At 38.5% G+C, this 15551-nt stretch overlaps 1 protein-coding gene and 1 pseudogene across 4 annotated transcripts in view; one reads left to right on the top strand and one right to left on the bottom strand.

Moving 5' to 3' along the window:
* Nucleotides 1-9574, top strand: part of SMAD1 (SMAD family member 1) — a 67236-nt gene extending 57662 nt beyond the window's left edge. For all 4 annotated transcript variants that reach the window (XM_039876040.1, XM_039876042.1, XM_039876043.1 and 1 more), the window contains exons 6-7: nucleotides 4830-5086; nucleotides 8218-9574. In XM_039876040.1, the coding sequence (XP_039731974.1) occupies nucleotides 4830-5086; nucleotides 8218-8361 (401 nt within the window). In that variant the 3' untranslated portion in view covers nucleotides 8362-9574. The remainder of the gene's footprint in view (nucleotides 1-4829; nucleotides 5087-8217) is intronic.
* Nucleotides 9575-10789: 1215 nt separating this feature from the next.
* On the bottom strand, nucleotides 10790-10908 carry LOC120613612 (uncharacterized; annotated as a pseudogene).
* Nucleotides 10909-15551: the final 4643 nt, after the last annotated feature.

The following is a 15551-nucleotide window of genomic DNA, read 5'->3' as shown; positions in this document are numbered from 1 at the left end:
TAATGTATTTTAAATGGATAACATAACTCGCTGGAGGGAAAAAAGATAGAACTAATCCAAAAGAACTTATGTGTCTAGTACTTGGCTATGTATCCTCTGTCTGAGATGGGTAGGGTAGAGTGATTGTAAACAAACCCTGAACTGCTTTTAGTAGACTCAATTATTTAGTAGCAGTATGAATGAAACAATTCTGAAACTTTTAGATTATATTTTAATAGTAAGCAAATAACTACTCATTGTGTGGTGGTATTGCGAGCCTGGGTTTCCACTGTGAAATAAGAGACATATAAGTATGGAGGAGGGCAAAAAAATAAACCCTGTGGAGGTATTGGTATGAAATCATGCTTTTAATAATATGCATATGTTTATGATCTCATGTGTCTGCGTATGCAGATGTAGCTATACATGCAAGTGGTTTCCGATCTGCCTGCCGAAAGAGCCAAGGGGCAGAAATACTCAGGAGCAATAAACACAGGTAGTGCTCAGATCACCCTCTCTAACACCGTCTCCCCCTGAGGCGGGCAGGGCCCCTTGGAGAAAGGGCTGACTCCAGGGCAGGGGCAGGAAGGCTTAGGATGAGCCTGGACATGTTGTTCCCTCAGAAAGGAGTGCTTATGAAAGTGATAGGGGCGTAGGAGCCAACGTGGAGGGGCTGGCACTGGCCAACTCTAGGAAGATTTGAGCACCAAAATAATTAAGTACAGCAATGAATTTTAAACAGCTTGAAAAACAATAGTAATTCCTAAGTCCATACCAATAATAAATAGAGAAATGAATGAATGGGGAAGGCTGATTGATAAATGTGGAGTGAATGCCAAAGTTGGAAAGTCATCATTTCATCGCCATCAGGTAGGAATCATTAATGGGCGCTTGGTCATAAGGTGTTTCCTCACAGACTGCCTATTAGTTTCAAGGGAGAATAAAAATCAGTAATTATACAGTGGAAAAATTGGCAACACCTTGACTGAGAGATCACATCATCATCACCAGTGAGAGACAGATGGATAGTGGAGACCTCCAGGTGTGATACCCTGAGAAGGGAATAGCATCACCTATGCAGAATCCCAGCCGAGAATGCAGATCTAAATTTGATTATCAGGAAACGTCACATAAATCCCAAATAAGGAGTGTTCTATTAAAGAGGGTGAGAAAGGACTGTATTATCCCATATTATCAATGTCAAAAGACAAAGGTGTGAGAATGTTCCAAATTATAACCTGTGTTATAACCTGACCCTGGACATGATCCTGTAACAGACAGGGGCAAGATTACCATAAGGACATTATCGCGGTCAACAGGTAAAATTAGAATATGAGTGCTAGATTAAAGTGGTAATGTACTTAATGGACTGGCGTTCCTGATGTGCTGTGGCTATGTAATACACTCTCCTTTATTCTTAGGAAATACACACTTAAGCATTCGAGAGTAAAGGGCCATGATAAAATAGTTCAGGAAGATATGTTACACAGACATAAAACGATCCCATGTTAGAATATGTGCGTGTATATGTGTATGCGTGTATGTATCTATGAGGGTGTGTGGGGAAGAATGTAGGGTAGGGAGGTGCCACATGATGAAGCATATGGAGTAAATGGTCACAATGGATGAATCTGGATGATGGTTGTATTGGGTATTCTTTGTTCCATTTTTCTTTGTTGTTTCTTCTATTTCTATAAGTTTGAAATTATTTCCAGAGTAAAAGTATTTAAAAATGACCTCCTATGAAATTTAGAACAGTGGACCAAATTAAAAGGGTAATAGATGCTTAAAAGACATTTGAGATAAAGTTTAACATTTAATCCCGAAAAAAAAAAAACCTCTTAAACAGGAATTGATAGATAGTTCCTTAATATGATTAAAGAAAAAAAGCCTAAACTACACATTTAATTATGAAATGTTCCTATGATCTGTAAACCCCTGAAATTATAGATAAACACAATTTTACATACATTCGGGACAGAGGGACATATTTTTCATTAAATTCTAAAGTTGACCCTTGCCCCAAAGTAGTAAAAAACCATTGTATTCTGGAACATTCCTGTTAAAAATTCGGAAGAAAATAAGAATTCTGGGAATGCTGTTATTTAAAATTCTTCCAGATCCTTTGAATAGTATACTCAAATGTAGAATTACAGATAATTGAAATAAGACAAAATGATCATTATTTACAGATGATATGATTAATTCATTGCTGATATTCTTGGGATAGATTCTTCAAGTGATATTCATAGGTCAAAAGGCTCTTGATGTATTTTGCCAAATTACTTTCCAGGAAGCTTTCATTGATTTCCACTTTTACCAGAAGTTTATGAGTGCCTTTCTTCCTTCTCCCATGTCAGTTATGGTCATGGTGTTGATTCAAATGATAAGATTGTTTATCTAGAAACCTCTAAAGAATGTTTTTAGAAATTATATGTCAGTTTCCTTTAATCTGGCAGTAACCAGTTAGAAGATATACTGGAGGGGAAAATTACACTCCCAACAGCAACAGAAAACATAATTTAGGGGGAAATAATCTGAACTAGCAATATATTATGTAAAGAAATATTTATATAAAGAAAACCAAATTTTACTGAAAGAGCAAGAAAATTCGAATAAATAAATAGGCTCCTTAAAGAGAAGACCTAATATTGCGAGAACATTTTGAGCATATTTATTCTTCCGATTTAATTTATAGTTTAAAACAATCCATGTCAGAATCACAATGTGATGTTTTTTGAAAGTTGGACAATGTATTCTGAATATTATAAACAAGTGAAAATAAATTTTTTAATGGAAGAGTAAAAAATATATTCTTGATGTTAGAGTTAATAAAACATGAAATTACAATTAAATCTGTGTAGACGAAACAGTAGAATAAATTAAACTCAGTCTATACTGTATTTAAATTTTTAATGTATGTTAAGTGATGCATAACAAATCAGTACACTATTCTCCTAATGGTCCTCCAATCACAAAGTTAACTTTGGATGAGCTAGGGGGAGAAACCCTGACCTCATTCCATATAAGCAAATAAATTAATGAGTTGAATATTTTTTTCACTATTAGGAAGCTAGAAGAAAATTTATTTGATCAGAGAGGTAGAAATTTTCTAAGTATAAAAAGCAACAGAAAAGCGCACAAGAGAGATTTGACTAAAGATTTCAGACTAATGTAGGTTAAAAAACATACAGGGAACAAAATTAGAAGACTAATGGGGAAACAAATAAGAAATAAATTATTTTTATCTTATATGTACAGTTCATAAAATTTAAGAAATACTAGAACCCCAATGGGACAAGTAGGTAAGAAATATGAATAGTAAATTCGTAAGAGAAACATAGATGGCTAATAAACATATGAAATCATATCCAGCCTCACATGCAAATTAAAACAATATTGTCTTTCAGCTCTAAAATAGGGAGATTTTGTTTTTGTTTCAATCTCAGACTCAATACTGCCACAGGTAATCTGAGAGAGGCACTCATATGCTACTGGTGTGGGTATAAGTTGATACAAGTATTCTGGAAAGTCATTTGGCAAAGTGAATCAAGAGCTTTCGATCCAATGATTTAACTTCCAGGAATCTCTCCTAAGGATATTATCAAAAATGATCCAGAGACATTCATCATGGCATTGTTATGACATCAGAAAATTAGTGTCAACACCATGGTCCATCGTGGGAGTATCCTTAAATGGTTACATCCCTACAATCATGTAGATATTTTAAATGTTTGCAAAAAATGTTTCGTGATACTCAAAACCAAATAGAGTGTATCAAACTATTAACAATTCTTCCTTTTAGGTCTCTAAAGGAGTGAAAATATTTTCTGCTTCTTTATATTTTATTTTACTCTCTAAGTTTTCTAAAATGAAAATTTCTCATTTTTATAGTTGAGAAAGGTAAAAACCAAAACCACACAACACACACTCTTAAATTGTTTTCTCTACATCAGACAGAAAAATGGGCTTCTGCTCCAGAAGCTATTTAATTGTCACAGAAATCTTAGGCATTATGTGTACATATGAACACAACACGTGATATTTTGTATGAGACTACTATAATGTTAGCTTCGACTAAGCCATGCCAGAGTTACCTGCAAGGTAGATCATTTAAAGCCACATGGGATGTGGCTCTCTTTGGTGGGTGGCCTGTAATAAAGTAATCTCCCTTAATGATGTGGGGCATTGTCAGAATGTTCCCCTCCCCTTTTTTAAAGTCCGGGTAAGATCAGTTTCCTACACTCCTGGCACGCTAGATCTCACAGGAAGAAGTTTGGAGCAGATGGCAGTTCAGTGAGATCAGATTCCACACAGTTTGATTATTTTTCGTTTTTTTTTTTCCTGGACTTACATCTCACAACTCTCAGCAATACTTCCTCCACCTGTGGTTTGCTAGTTCTTTGACTGAGTTCGATCCTCCCTTCTCCTACCCTAAAAATTTTCAAATAGCTTTTAGCTGCAAAGTAAACGTAAGAGAGTTATGTGATGAATAATTGCAGGATCCCGTCATAAAGTCCACCTTTATTGTGCTGTATTTTTAAAGTGAGAATATGCATTCAACCCATGGCCAAATAGACATTAATTGCTTATCAAAATGAAATTGCTGCACTTTATTACGAATGTTTAAGAGACTTTGTTCTATTATTTCCTAGAAACCTACACGTGCATGTCGACATCGTATTAACTAATACAATTAGCTAAGCTTTTATCAGTTGTGCAAGACTTAGGGAATATTTATCTAATTTGCCAAAGTTTAAGTCCATATAAGCTCATATACTGAAGCTACACAGATGCTTTTCAGCTGTAAAAAAGAACAATGACTAATTCTATGCTTTGTCTTCCTATAGGAGTCCATCTTTATTATGTGGGAGGGGAAGTCTATGCTGAATGCCTCAGTGACAGTAGCATTTTTGTGCAAAGTCGGAACTGCAACTACCATCACGGATTTCATCCCACTACCGTTTGCAAGATCCCAAGTGGCTGTAGTTTGAAAATTTTTAATAACCAAGAATTTGCTCAGTTACTGGCACAGTCCGTGAACCACGGCTTTGAGACCGTCTATGAGCTCACAAAAATGTGTACTATACGCATGAGCTTCGTAAAGGTAAGTGAACTCTGAGCCCTCTGGTTGGAGATTAACACGCTTGTGAGGTGCTTTCTCCCAACGTGTAAATCTGTATTCTCTTGACATGTGTCCCTAGAAGCCCACTTATGATCTGGGCATTTTTAAATTTAAACAAGGACGTCAGTTATTAGGAGAATACCACAGGTCCTCAAGTGATGTTTCAGTCAACGCCATTTCATTCTGACAGTGATGAGATACCATAGGAACTGAACTGTTGTTTATATCCATTAGCCTGTGGTAAAATTGGTTTTGTTACATGTTGTTTCACTTAAAGTCGCAGAACGTTAAATGACAACTTATCGTAGCATCAGAATATAGAGGTGTTTATGTTAAATGTCAGTAATAGCAGACTTTAATAACTTTTCCTTATTCAAATAGCACTATGTTAGCTATGATAATATCAGCACAGTATGTTATGTTATATACTTAACATATATAATTTAAATGCATAGTTGTCTTATGAGATCAATTCAGTGAACACACACCCTTTTTTTCTTTTCATTCTGTGTTTTTAGTACTTTCATGATGGTAATACCTCTTGCTTTTGTTTCAACAATAAGCAAGTGATTTTTTTTAAAATAGAAGTTCATCATGCTGGGATTTATTTTTGATTGGTCAGTTTTTTTAGTGGTTCCAGTAAACCTTACGATTTTCTTACAAGTGATTTTTTTTCTTTCCAAAAGGTAATAAGGCCTTTGCCCAGAGATAAGTAGATGCCTTAGCTCTAAGATTGTATTGTAAGGTTTGAGGATGGAAAGGTTAAAGGTACTGCTCGTAGTAATTGATCTCTTTGCTGCCTCCTCTTCTGCCTCCAAAGTATAAAAAAATTTACCGTCAAAATGTAAAAAACTTAAATATCTATTTGAATTTCATGAGTCAGTAACTTATTCTAGTGACTGACTGACTTGTCTCTGAATTCTCAAAGATAAATTTTTATCCTCTGTTACCTTGAGAAACAAAATTAATTATATATTTGGGTGAGGCAGCCACCTTTTATGTTTTCTCTTCAGAAGCTCCCTAACTTGTTAAACCAGTTTTTGTAATGTATTTATTACAGAGGGCAATTTTGGAACCTGACGTTATTAATCTTCCTTCACATCAAAGGTGTCTTTCCCTGAATGTCTTTATTTCTCTACTTCTTTGAATCATATTAGCAGATTTCCACTGTGTTCTCTTAGTGTTTGTTTTCTAGAAACATAATTCTGCAGTTCTTTATTGATGAGTCTGGTACCTTTTTAGTATTAAAGGAGAGGTTTTGGTTTTTGTTTTTTTCTTTTGAAGAGGTTTACTTATATGCCTGTGAGACTACCGAGACCTTTCTCATTTATTATAACATTTATGTTTAACTTTTGACTTAGCATTCTGGCTAAAATGAATTTAAGTAGAGGTCAGAGACTAGCCCGCAGTGTTTTTTGTCTGCTGTTTTTATTGGGATGGAGGAAGAAAGAGTACCTCTTGAGAATGAGATATCCAGCTTCTAGCCCTGTCTGTCATTTTAACTCTGGTTAAGGCACGGGGATTCTTTTCTGATCCTCGTCCTCCTCATCTTTAAAAAGGGTGGATGGAGTCGAGAACGGTGGCGGTCCTTACTAAGGTCCTTTGATAAGTCTGTCATTATTGAAGGGCCGCTGTAGAATTTATGACTCTCATGGTCAGTAGGCTTTCTCCTCAAACTCATTTCATGTTGATTACCCAATCAGTTTTAATTGTTTTACTTTTACACATTTTAAATTATTCTTACACAAGTAGAAACAATTTTTACGCTAATAGCATTTATAACATAAGGTATGTGTTAAAAATGTATTAAATTTTATTCATTCAGCAAATACTTTTAGTGTACTATTCCAGAGAATTAATACATAGATGAAAAAGCACCTAAAGTCTCTAGCTTCAAGATACTGATAGCCTAGTATGTGTTTAATTATAATGATATGTACCAGAATGGAGTTATATAAGGTACAGTGGACATAGCTGGGAATCTGGATTTGAAGAGTTAAGGATAAACAAAACTTATTTTAAAACTCTTGCAGACGTGATAAAGGGCAGCTGCTTATCATACCTTAGCAACAGAACATTTGCGCACTGTACATCATTGTTCTTTATTGTCGTAAGGACCAGATACTTTTCCCTCTTAATATCTTAGAGAAATGGTATAGAACATTTTACTGATATCAGTAACCAATCTTATACTATTTTTCAGATGATCATTTTTGGACTTTAGCAGAAAACATGTATTATAAATTATTTGCACAGTAAACTCCCCGTATCTGAAAAATCCGAGTCAGTTTAGCTGAACAAGTATTTCCATAAAGCTTCTGCTTTGTGCCAATCGCTGTGCTAGATATTTGAGATCAAAGATCTGATTTCTGCCTTCAAAGAAATAGAACCCAGTCTTCTCTGATATTCCTCATGCAACAAGGGTTTATCAGAACTTCATATTCCATTGTCCACCACACCAACAAGTTATTGATCTTCGCAATAGCAAAATTACTTTTCTTTTTGTGTAGCGACTTTGGTCTTTGCAACCTGAGTGTCCTAATTAAGTAATCCTGAAGATGTCTGGCAAGCGACCTTTTTGTACAAATGAATAATGGAATCTATTGATTCAAGGCAGTGATTAGGTGTCAGTAGCTTTTGGGATACTTGTATGCTCCTGCCAGTTTTGCTTAGAGATTAAAAGCTCGAGATGTCTGTGTTGATGGGAGGACCTTCGATGTCAATTGTCTAACAGCTTTTTCCTTATTTTCTTAGTGATAGAATGAGAATTTAACAATATCTATTACAACACTATCAGTAACATAATGGACAATGAAAATGAAAGTTTAAAACTATCTTTATTAAAACAGCCTTCTAATGTATTTTAGAAGCTCTCATTCCTCAAAACCTGTACTTCCTAATCCGAAATTCCACAGATAAACTTCAGGGAGCTGTGAACACAGCCATTCCCCGAAATTGCCTGCCAAATTGTGTGTGTGTTTGCAAATACCAAAGTATTTGTTTTGTGGAAAGCACCCATATCTTTAAGTGTCTGATTATGCGAACTCTTTTTACTTAATAAGTTTAACTACTGAGTAAGCAAGTGAACTGACCTGCCAATATGTTGTTTCTAGGGCTGGGGAGCAGAATACCACCGCCAAGACGTTACCAGCACCCCCTGCTGGATTGAGATCCATCTGCACGGCCCCCTCCAGTGGCTGGATAAAGTTCTTACTCAGATGGGTTCACCTCATAATCCTATTTCATCTGTGTCTTAAACGGCCTCAGGCTTCTGCCTCTTGAAAACTATTGAGCCTTGCATGTACTTGAAGGATGGATGAGTCAGACACAGTTGAGAACTGACAAAGGAGCCTTGATAATACTTGACCTCTGTGACCAACTGTTGGATTCAGAAATTTAAAAAACCTTGGTAACATACTGTTGATATCAAGAACCTGTTTAGTTTACATTATAACATTCTGTTGTAAAATCACCTAAACTGCATACTTTTAGCAGGATTTTGTGTATAGTTAAAGGAGAGATGGCCAAGCCAGGGACAAATTATCTATTAGAAAAAACTGTCCTAAGAGATTATTTTGTGTTTGGCACTTTGTCATCGTTTGGCAGAAGTTTAGCATTAATAGTCTTTCTGAAGTGTGTTTTTATCAGGTTTAGAGCCCATGTTGAGTCTTCTTTTCATGGGTTTTCATAATATTTTAAAACTATTTGTTTAGTAATGGTTTTGTTTGTTTTTTAAGTAAGGTTAATCTTGATGATATACATAGTAATCTTTCTAAAATTATACGCTAACCATACTGCTGTCAGAATAATGTTAGGCATATGCTCTTTGCTAAATATATATGTACAGAATATTTGGAAGTTAAGAATTGATCAGACTAGTGGATTTAGGGTTATTTGAGGGGGTGGGGGTGGGGAAATGACAACCGCAGATGTAGAATATACTGTAAAAATTCAGTTTGTTGCTTTAAAGAAACAAGCTGAGTCTGAATTTTGCCGTGTTTCATTTTTTTAGAGATTTTATCTTACTTTTTTTTTTTTTTGTCATCTTCTATCTCATTTGCTCCAAAAAGCAGTTCTGCAGCTGGTTAATTCATATAACTGAGAACAAATGAATAATTCCTGCTCTTCTGAAGTTGACTGCCTGTATGTTTCAATATCAACTGTATGGAGTGCTTTAATAAGCAGTTTTTATGGAGTTTACAGTACAAAAATAGGCTTTAATTTTCCAGTGAATTGTTTGCCAAACCTAGTAACTGTTAAATATTTCGAGGATTTAAAGAACATCCCTGTTTAAATCCATTTCAAACTTTTTTAATTTTTTGTACTATGTTTGGTTTTATTTTTCTTCTGCTAATCTTTTATATTCACTTATGCGCTCATACAATGAGTACTTTTATTCCAAAACTAGTGGGTTTTCTCTACTGGAAATTTTAAAATAAACCTGTCATTATTGCTTACTTTGATTAAAAATTTGTTGTTTCCTTTCTTCATACACTAGATTTTATGACTCATAAGATTCACTACTCTTGAGAGATTTTTCTCAAATATTCTTTGCCAAATGTAACAAACTAAATTACTAACACAGAGACAGGGAGACTGAATCACGAAGAGAGCAGCGTCACTGTAAATGAGAAAAGACAAGACATGTTGTGGAACTTTAAAAATTAAGAAAGGACAAACCAGCAAAATTTGGAATCCCTGATCTAAATATCTAAACTTTTTAATGTGGGAAATTACAGCAGCAGCAATTATTGGTGAATACTATTCAGTCAACCAAAAGTACCCCCAATTTCTAAATTCGGATGAGATGCAAGCGTGCCTGTGAAAGGATGTAATGTTGGGGGTTGAGAGATGGAGAATTAAAACTGCAACACGACACAATGATTGCAGCAGGTCCTGGAATAGTGTCGTTTTGTTCGTTCTAATGTTCATGACATGCCGTGGGAACTTAACTCTTGTTTGTCAACTAGCCTGTGGTAAATTTGGTTTCATTATGCAGCGTTTCGCTTCAAGTTGCAGAACCTATCGGTGACACTGAATGTGGATTTACTGTCCTACAACCTACCCGGCCTGGGACGATGCCATATTCTCTCTTCCATCCCCACCTCCATCCACCCCCTCCCCAACCCTCACCCTCCACGGTGGCCCATGAAAGATGCAGATTTGAAGAGACATTGATTCTTCCATGGCCAAAGAGATGCCACTCTTTCTCTGTTACATTTTTATACTTCTTTCCCAGAGTTATTTACCAGCCCCATTTATTCACCAAATTATGACCAAGCAGAAATGTCTCCTGCATCCAGCTAGCTCCAAAAACATCATGGTGCAAATGGAGAAAGCCCTAGGTACTAGAGGACCCACGTTATAAAACAAATTATGTGTGTCTCTGCTGGGTCATTTAGCTTCTGTGACCCTCTGTCTCCTCATCCGTAAAACGGAGATGATGTTGCGTCTCCATCACAGATTTGAGGTGAGGATCTATTGGAAAGAAACTGTGAAAATACCTTGGAAACATAGCTGCCATGTAAGTATAGGGTCGCTGTTTTCTTGAACCCTCCCTCATGCTGTTTTCTTTATTTTATTTTATTTTTATTTTTTAGGCGAGGCAACCCTTGGTTGACCTCACAGATTGCAAGGACCTTGTCAGCTTACAATCCCTTATTTTTTTATTTTTTTTATTTGTTACGCCTACAGCACCTGGTGTTCCTAGGTGGTCTCCCATCCAAGTACTAACCAAGCTTGACCCTGCTTAGCTTCTGAGATCAGACGGGTTCGGGCCTGTTCAGGGTGGCGTGGCTGTAGATGCTCATGCTCTGTTTTTCCACTTACCTGCTGAATCATTCCTGGTGCAGGTGTTCTGGATCGGCGATGGTGATTGGTGAGATAAAATAAAAGAAGATTAATAAATTGAAACTATTGGGCTTTAACAATGAGGTGTAACTGGAAATTGTCTCAAAAAAAAGAAAAAGAGGTCAGGTCAGGATTCCTCGCCCTTTTCTAGCGAACAGCTATGTTTTGCTTTCTTTGAGTCACCGTGTCTGCCCGATGGGATGGTTATGTAAGTTGGTAATTGGATGTGGGAGCTCTGGTAGCTTGGGGATCTAGCAGATGTAACCCCAGGACAGTGGAACCTACTGGACTGGGGATCCTCAGAACTCCGCAGCTTGATGCGTAAACTGGCCCTTCATGCTCAAGTGCAATTATTATTATTATTATTATTTTTGTAAAATCTTAGTGATAATGATTGTTGTCAGCCTTACGAGACTATTATGTCTCCTGGAAGTTTTCAATTAAAGGAATGGAAAAGTCGAACCAACTATTTATTTGATTATTTAAAAAAAGTAAGCCAGTTCAAACAAAGCAATACGATGTGAACTGTTTCATAGTAGATGTATTTTATGCCATTAAGAAATGAATGACGGGGATGAGTAGACGCGGAAGTCCCTGGAGCTCCTGCTGCCTCACTCCATCAGTAGTGTCTGACCGCCAGTGAGTTCCTTAACTTTGTGCACCTGTGTTGATCTGCAAAATAGAGGCAAGAAAGCCTATCATGAGAGAACCCCATATAGATCATCCTTATAGGTAATTTTCTTTTATCCAAAACAATACTTGTTCACTAAAGATTTTTAAAGTCCATGAAAAACAAAAAGAAATTAAAAGTCACCCATACTAATGCCTGATCATTAAATGAGTTTATCCTTGAACTAGATGATTATGACAACTTGCCATAGAGACATTCAGCATGCTAGGAAATGCAGGTCTAAAGGTTAGTCTGATTAGCTCCATTAGTTAAGCAGTTTTGGGCACCAATCCCATGACAACCACTGTGCTGGGGGAGAAAAGTGAACGGATCCTAGGACCCGACCTTGAGCCTGCCATCGAGTGAGAAAGGCAGGAGAGTGAATAGACGGTAACATAGTGCTGTGATGGCAAAGGTCCAGAAGGGAACATAAGCTGCACCGGAAGAGTAAGACGACTTCTCGGGAGATGGGGCCTCAGAGCTCGGTGTTAGTGTACCCACCAGGAATCGCACAGGCAAGGCGTGGGGAGGGGAAGATGTGCACCAGGCAGAAGGGGCCGAATGTGGGAGACTCGGCAACAGTGACGCCGTGTAGCTGGAGCGTAGGGCAACGAGCAATGGTAAGTGGGAGGATGGAGAGGTAGGAAGGGGCCGTGGCCGTCATTACAGAGCTTGCGTATATTATATAAGGAATGAAATTCCCCCCTCCGCCCCTTAGATTTTAGCTCTTAGAGATCTCAACCTAGAAATGGGTGAGATCACTGGACATGAAACAGTCCAGGGTCCAGGAGAGAACCAGCAGTGAAGCATACACAGAAGGAGCAGAAAGGAGCTAAGAAAGTGGGAAAGAAATCATGGAAGCCAAGAGGAACGTTTCGACAAGGAGGACTTGATTCATAACGTGAACAACACAGGAATGAGAAGGATGAGAACTTAGAAAAGGTTTGCACCTGGTCATCAGGAAGTCTTTAGCGACCTTAGAAGTTTTTTGAGGGGTGGTGCATAAAGCCAAATTGTGAGGATTAGAGACTCTGGACTGAAAAAGTGAAAGCAAAGCATTTGATTCTAGAAAAGTTTATTGGTGAGGAAGAGGCAGAGAGGGAAATTTGAACATGGTGGCCAGAGAGAGGAATAGATGAGAAGGAAGCCTGTGTTAGAACAAAGAACGATAACAGCCCAGTAAGGTGATGGCCGCCTTTGCGGTGAGGCCGTCCACTAAAAGGGGGCTAACGCTGGCCTGAAGGAGAATGGAAAGCAAAACGGTTGCTGTGACGAGTGGCGTCAACTAGCAATAAGCTCAGGCACCGTGCAGCATCAGTGGCACAGCCGGGTTCGGGTGGCATGGCCTTGAAGTAGATCCAATCTGCATGATGATACACAGGCTCTGGAATTTGGGGACAGAATTAGAGAAAAGGAATGTGGCAAAACTCCTAGAGTTGAAGATCAACAATGCCGTCCTGGGAAAATTCTAGGGAACTGACCATCACTGGAGTGGTGGCCAAGGTGGTCCAGCCTAAGAAGCAAACTAGAGACAAGAAGCCAAACAGGAGAAGCAGAGAAGCCGCGATGGGAGCAAAGAGCCCGCTCTGTAAATGGCCCAGCCTTCTCGTTACTTCACTCGGAGGAATATGAGAATGGAGCATCTCACAGCTCTCAAAGGCATTAAATCCTGAACCAAGACCTTTCATAAAGAGTGCTGACACAGTGTCGAGTTGTGAAGGTCACTGGAGGAGAGAGAAATCGAAGAACCAAGCAGACTGAGAGGAGTTATGTGTTTTTGCCCATCATCGCGTCATCAGAAAGTGCTTAATCCATAGTAGACACTCCGTGAATGAATGAATGAATGAATGAATGAATGGTATGGTCCCGTGGACCTTGAAGTCATTTAGGGTGAGGTAGGAGACACGGAAAGGTTACAGGGGAATTAGGGAAAGGGAGGAGCAGAGGCCCAGTGGCGAAGACACAAAAATTAAACCATCGAGAATACGGAAGAACTTGGCTCTGAAAGGGAGACACGTGGAAAGGAAAGTCAAAATCCAGAACATTCATCAACTCGCCCTGGAGTCAGGATAGGAGCGATTTGAAAGGCAGAGGGCTTCCTTCTCCCAGCGCTTGGCAGGGGCTGGTATCGTACTGGAGCTCAGGATTTTTTCATAGACATTAATCTCATGTCATCTGTGTCTTTTAAAGATTCTCTATGCCAGGGGTTTTGGAGGGATTCCGCAAGAATTTCTAGCTTGGTGCATAGCGTTTGTGATACGGTTAAATGAAGTAGGAACTCAAGAAAAGGGAAACAGGCATGGGGATAGGAGAATGAGGTCGGCGAAGCACACGGGACAGAATTCCTGGGCTCCCGAGAGTCTTCTTCCTCGTATTTGAGGCGATGGACAGGTTGCTTCCCTGGATGTTACCATGTCAACGCGAATGTCCACACTGGCAGTTGCAAAACAGTCACGGGGATGTAAAGTACAGCATAGGGACTAGAGCCAGTAATTTTGTAATAACCATGTATGGTGGCAGGTGGGTACTAGACGTCGGGGGAATCACTTCATAAGTTATATAAATATCTAACCACTGCGCTGTACTCCTGAAACTAATATAATATTCAATGTTGACTCTAATTGAAAAATAAAAATAATGACATTAGGAAAAAAAGTAATCATGTCCGTACTAAGTACGTACCCAGCAAGCAGGATGAATGGAAGGCAGTGACACGGTCCCAGAGAATAGCAGGACAGGCATGTGGTCATCCCAGCTGCTTTAGGTTGTGAGGGCGGACGCCTCTTCCCAAAGCACACCGGATTTCTGGCAGCAGGTGACAGAAGGGCAAATCGCCAAAAGCTGCTTGCCCACTGCCAGCCCTACGGACACTTGGGTATTTTCTGGGCTGATACAATACCAGCTGAGTCATTTAAACAGTAGGTATTTCTTAAAAGAATATGTTTCATGTATTGCTTGCATTGGGTCTACAGCATTTTCTCACACTAGCAGGACTTATTAAAAACAAATAATTTGCCAAGCGCTTTGCAAATTATTGTACCAGAATTGACATTTCATTACTCTGAGGGTGCCCCCAATGGGGAAGAGGGACTGTTGGCCACAGCGTTAATTGGTTTCTTTGTTCCGAATACATTTTTTGTTCAGGGATTTTTGTACTGAGATTGTCCAAACTGTAGGCAGTTTACTGAAACGTCAATTTTTTATTGAGTCTGGTAACCCTGTAACAGGCACAGTTTTATAATTCGTAGGTGGTTTTTAAGGCAGTTGTCCCCAAGGGGGGCGCCGCGGGGACCCTCAGACCTGCAGTTTCCAAGTGCTGGAACCAAAACCTCTTGGGCAGGTCTGGACACTCAGTGCTAGCAACCGAGAGGCCATAACCAGTTCCGGTCTAAACGTGGTGTGATGATTAAAAGGCAGAGTCCTATTATGTTTAAAAGCTTGGGTGTGGCTTCTCTCAGGAATACTTTGTGAAAAGCTGGCAAATTTATAAATCCCCCTTGATCAAAAAACCAACTAACACAGCTCTCTTTATCTCTAAATATAGAGTAAGTTTTAAAAAGGAAAAAATGAAAAGGAAAAATTGAAATTGAGCTGCCGTTACTCTTTAGAACCAGACATGCTGTAAGAAAATTTTCCTCTTTCTCTTGGTCTCGGGTCAGTTGGAGACTTAAGAGTAGAGTCCTCTCGCCATATTTTCATCCTAGGGAGATGTGATAGGTAAGAACTTTGGCACATGTTATTATGTAGACTCGTTTTTTATGCCAGCTCCATCACTTTCTAGCTGTGTCATCTCAGGCAAGTGAACTGATGTCTAAGCTTCGGTTTCATTATCTGTAAAATGGAAAAATAATAGCCACATTCTCATAGGTGGTATGATGGTGCGGTGCATAGAGACAGGCACGCAGAAAGCGGTTAATAGTGACGCTG

The sequence above is a fragment of the Pteropus medius genome, unplaced genomic scaffold (assembly GCF_902729225.1).
Source record: "Pteropus medius unplaced genomic scaffold, Ma_sr-lr_union100, whole genome shotgun sequence".
Classification (NCBI taxonomy): Eukaryota; Metazoa; Chordata; class Mammalia; order Chiroptera; family Pteropodidae; genus Pteropus; species Pteropus medius.
This window is presented reverse-complemented; position numbering and strand designations above follow the sequence as displayed.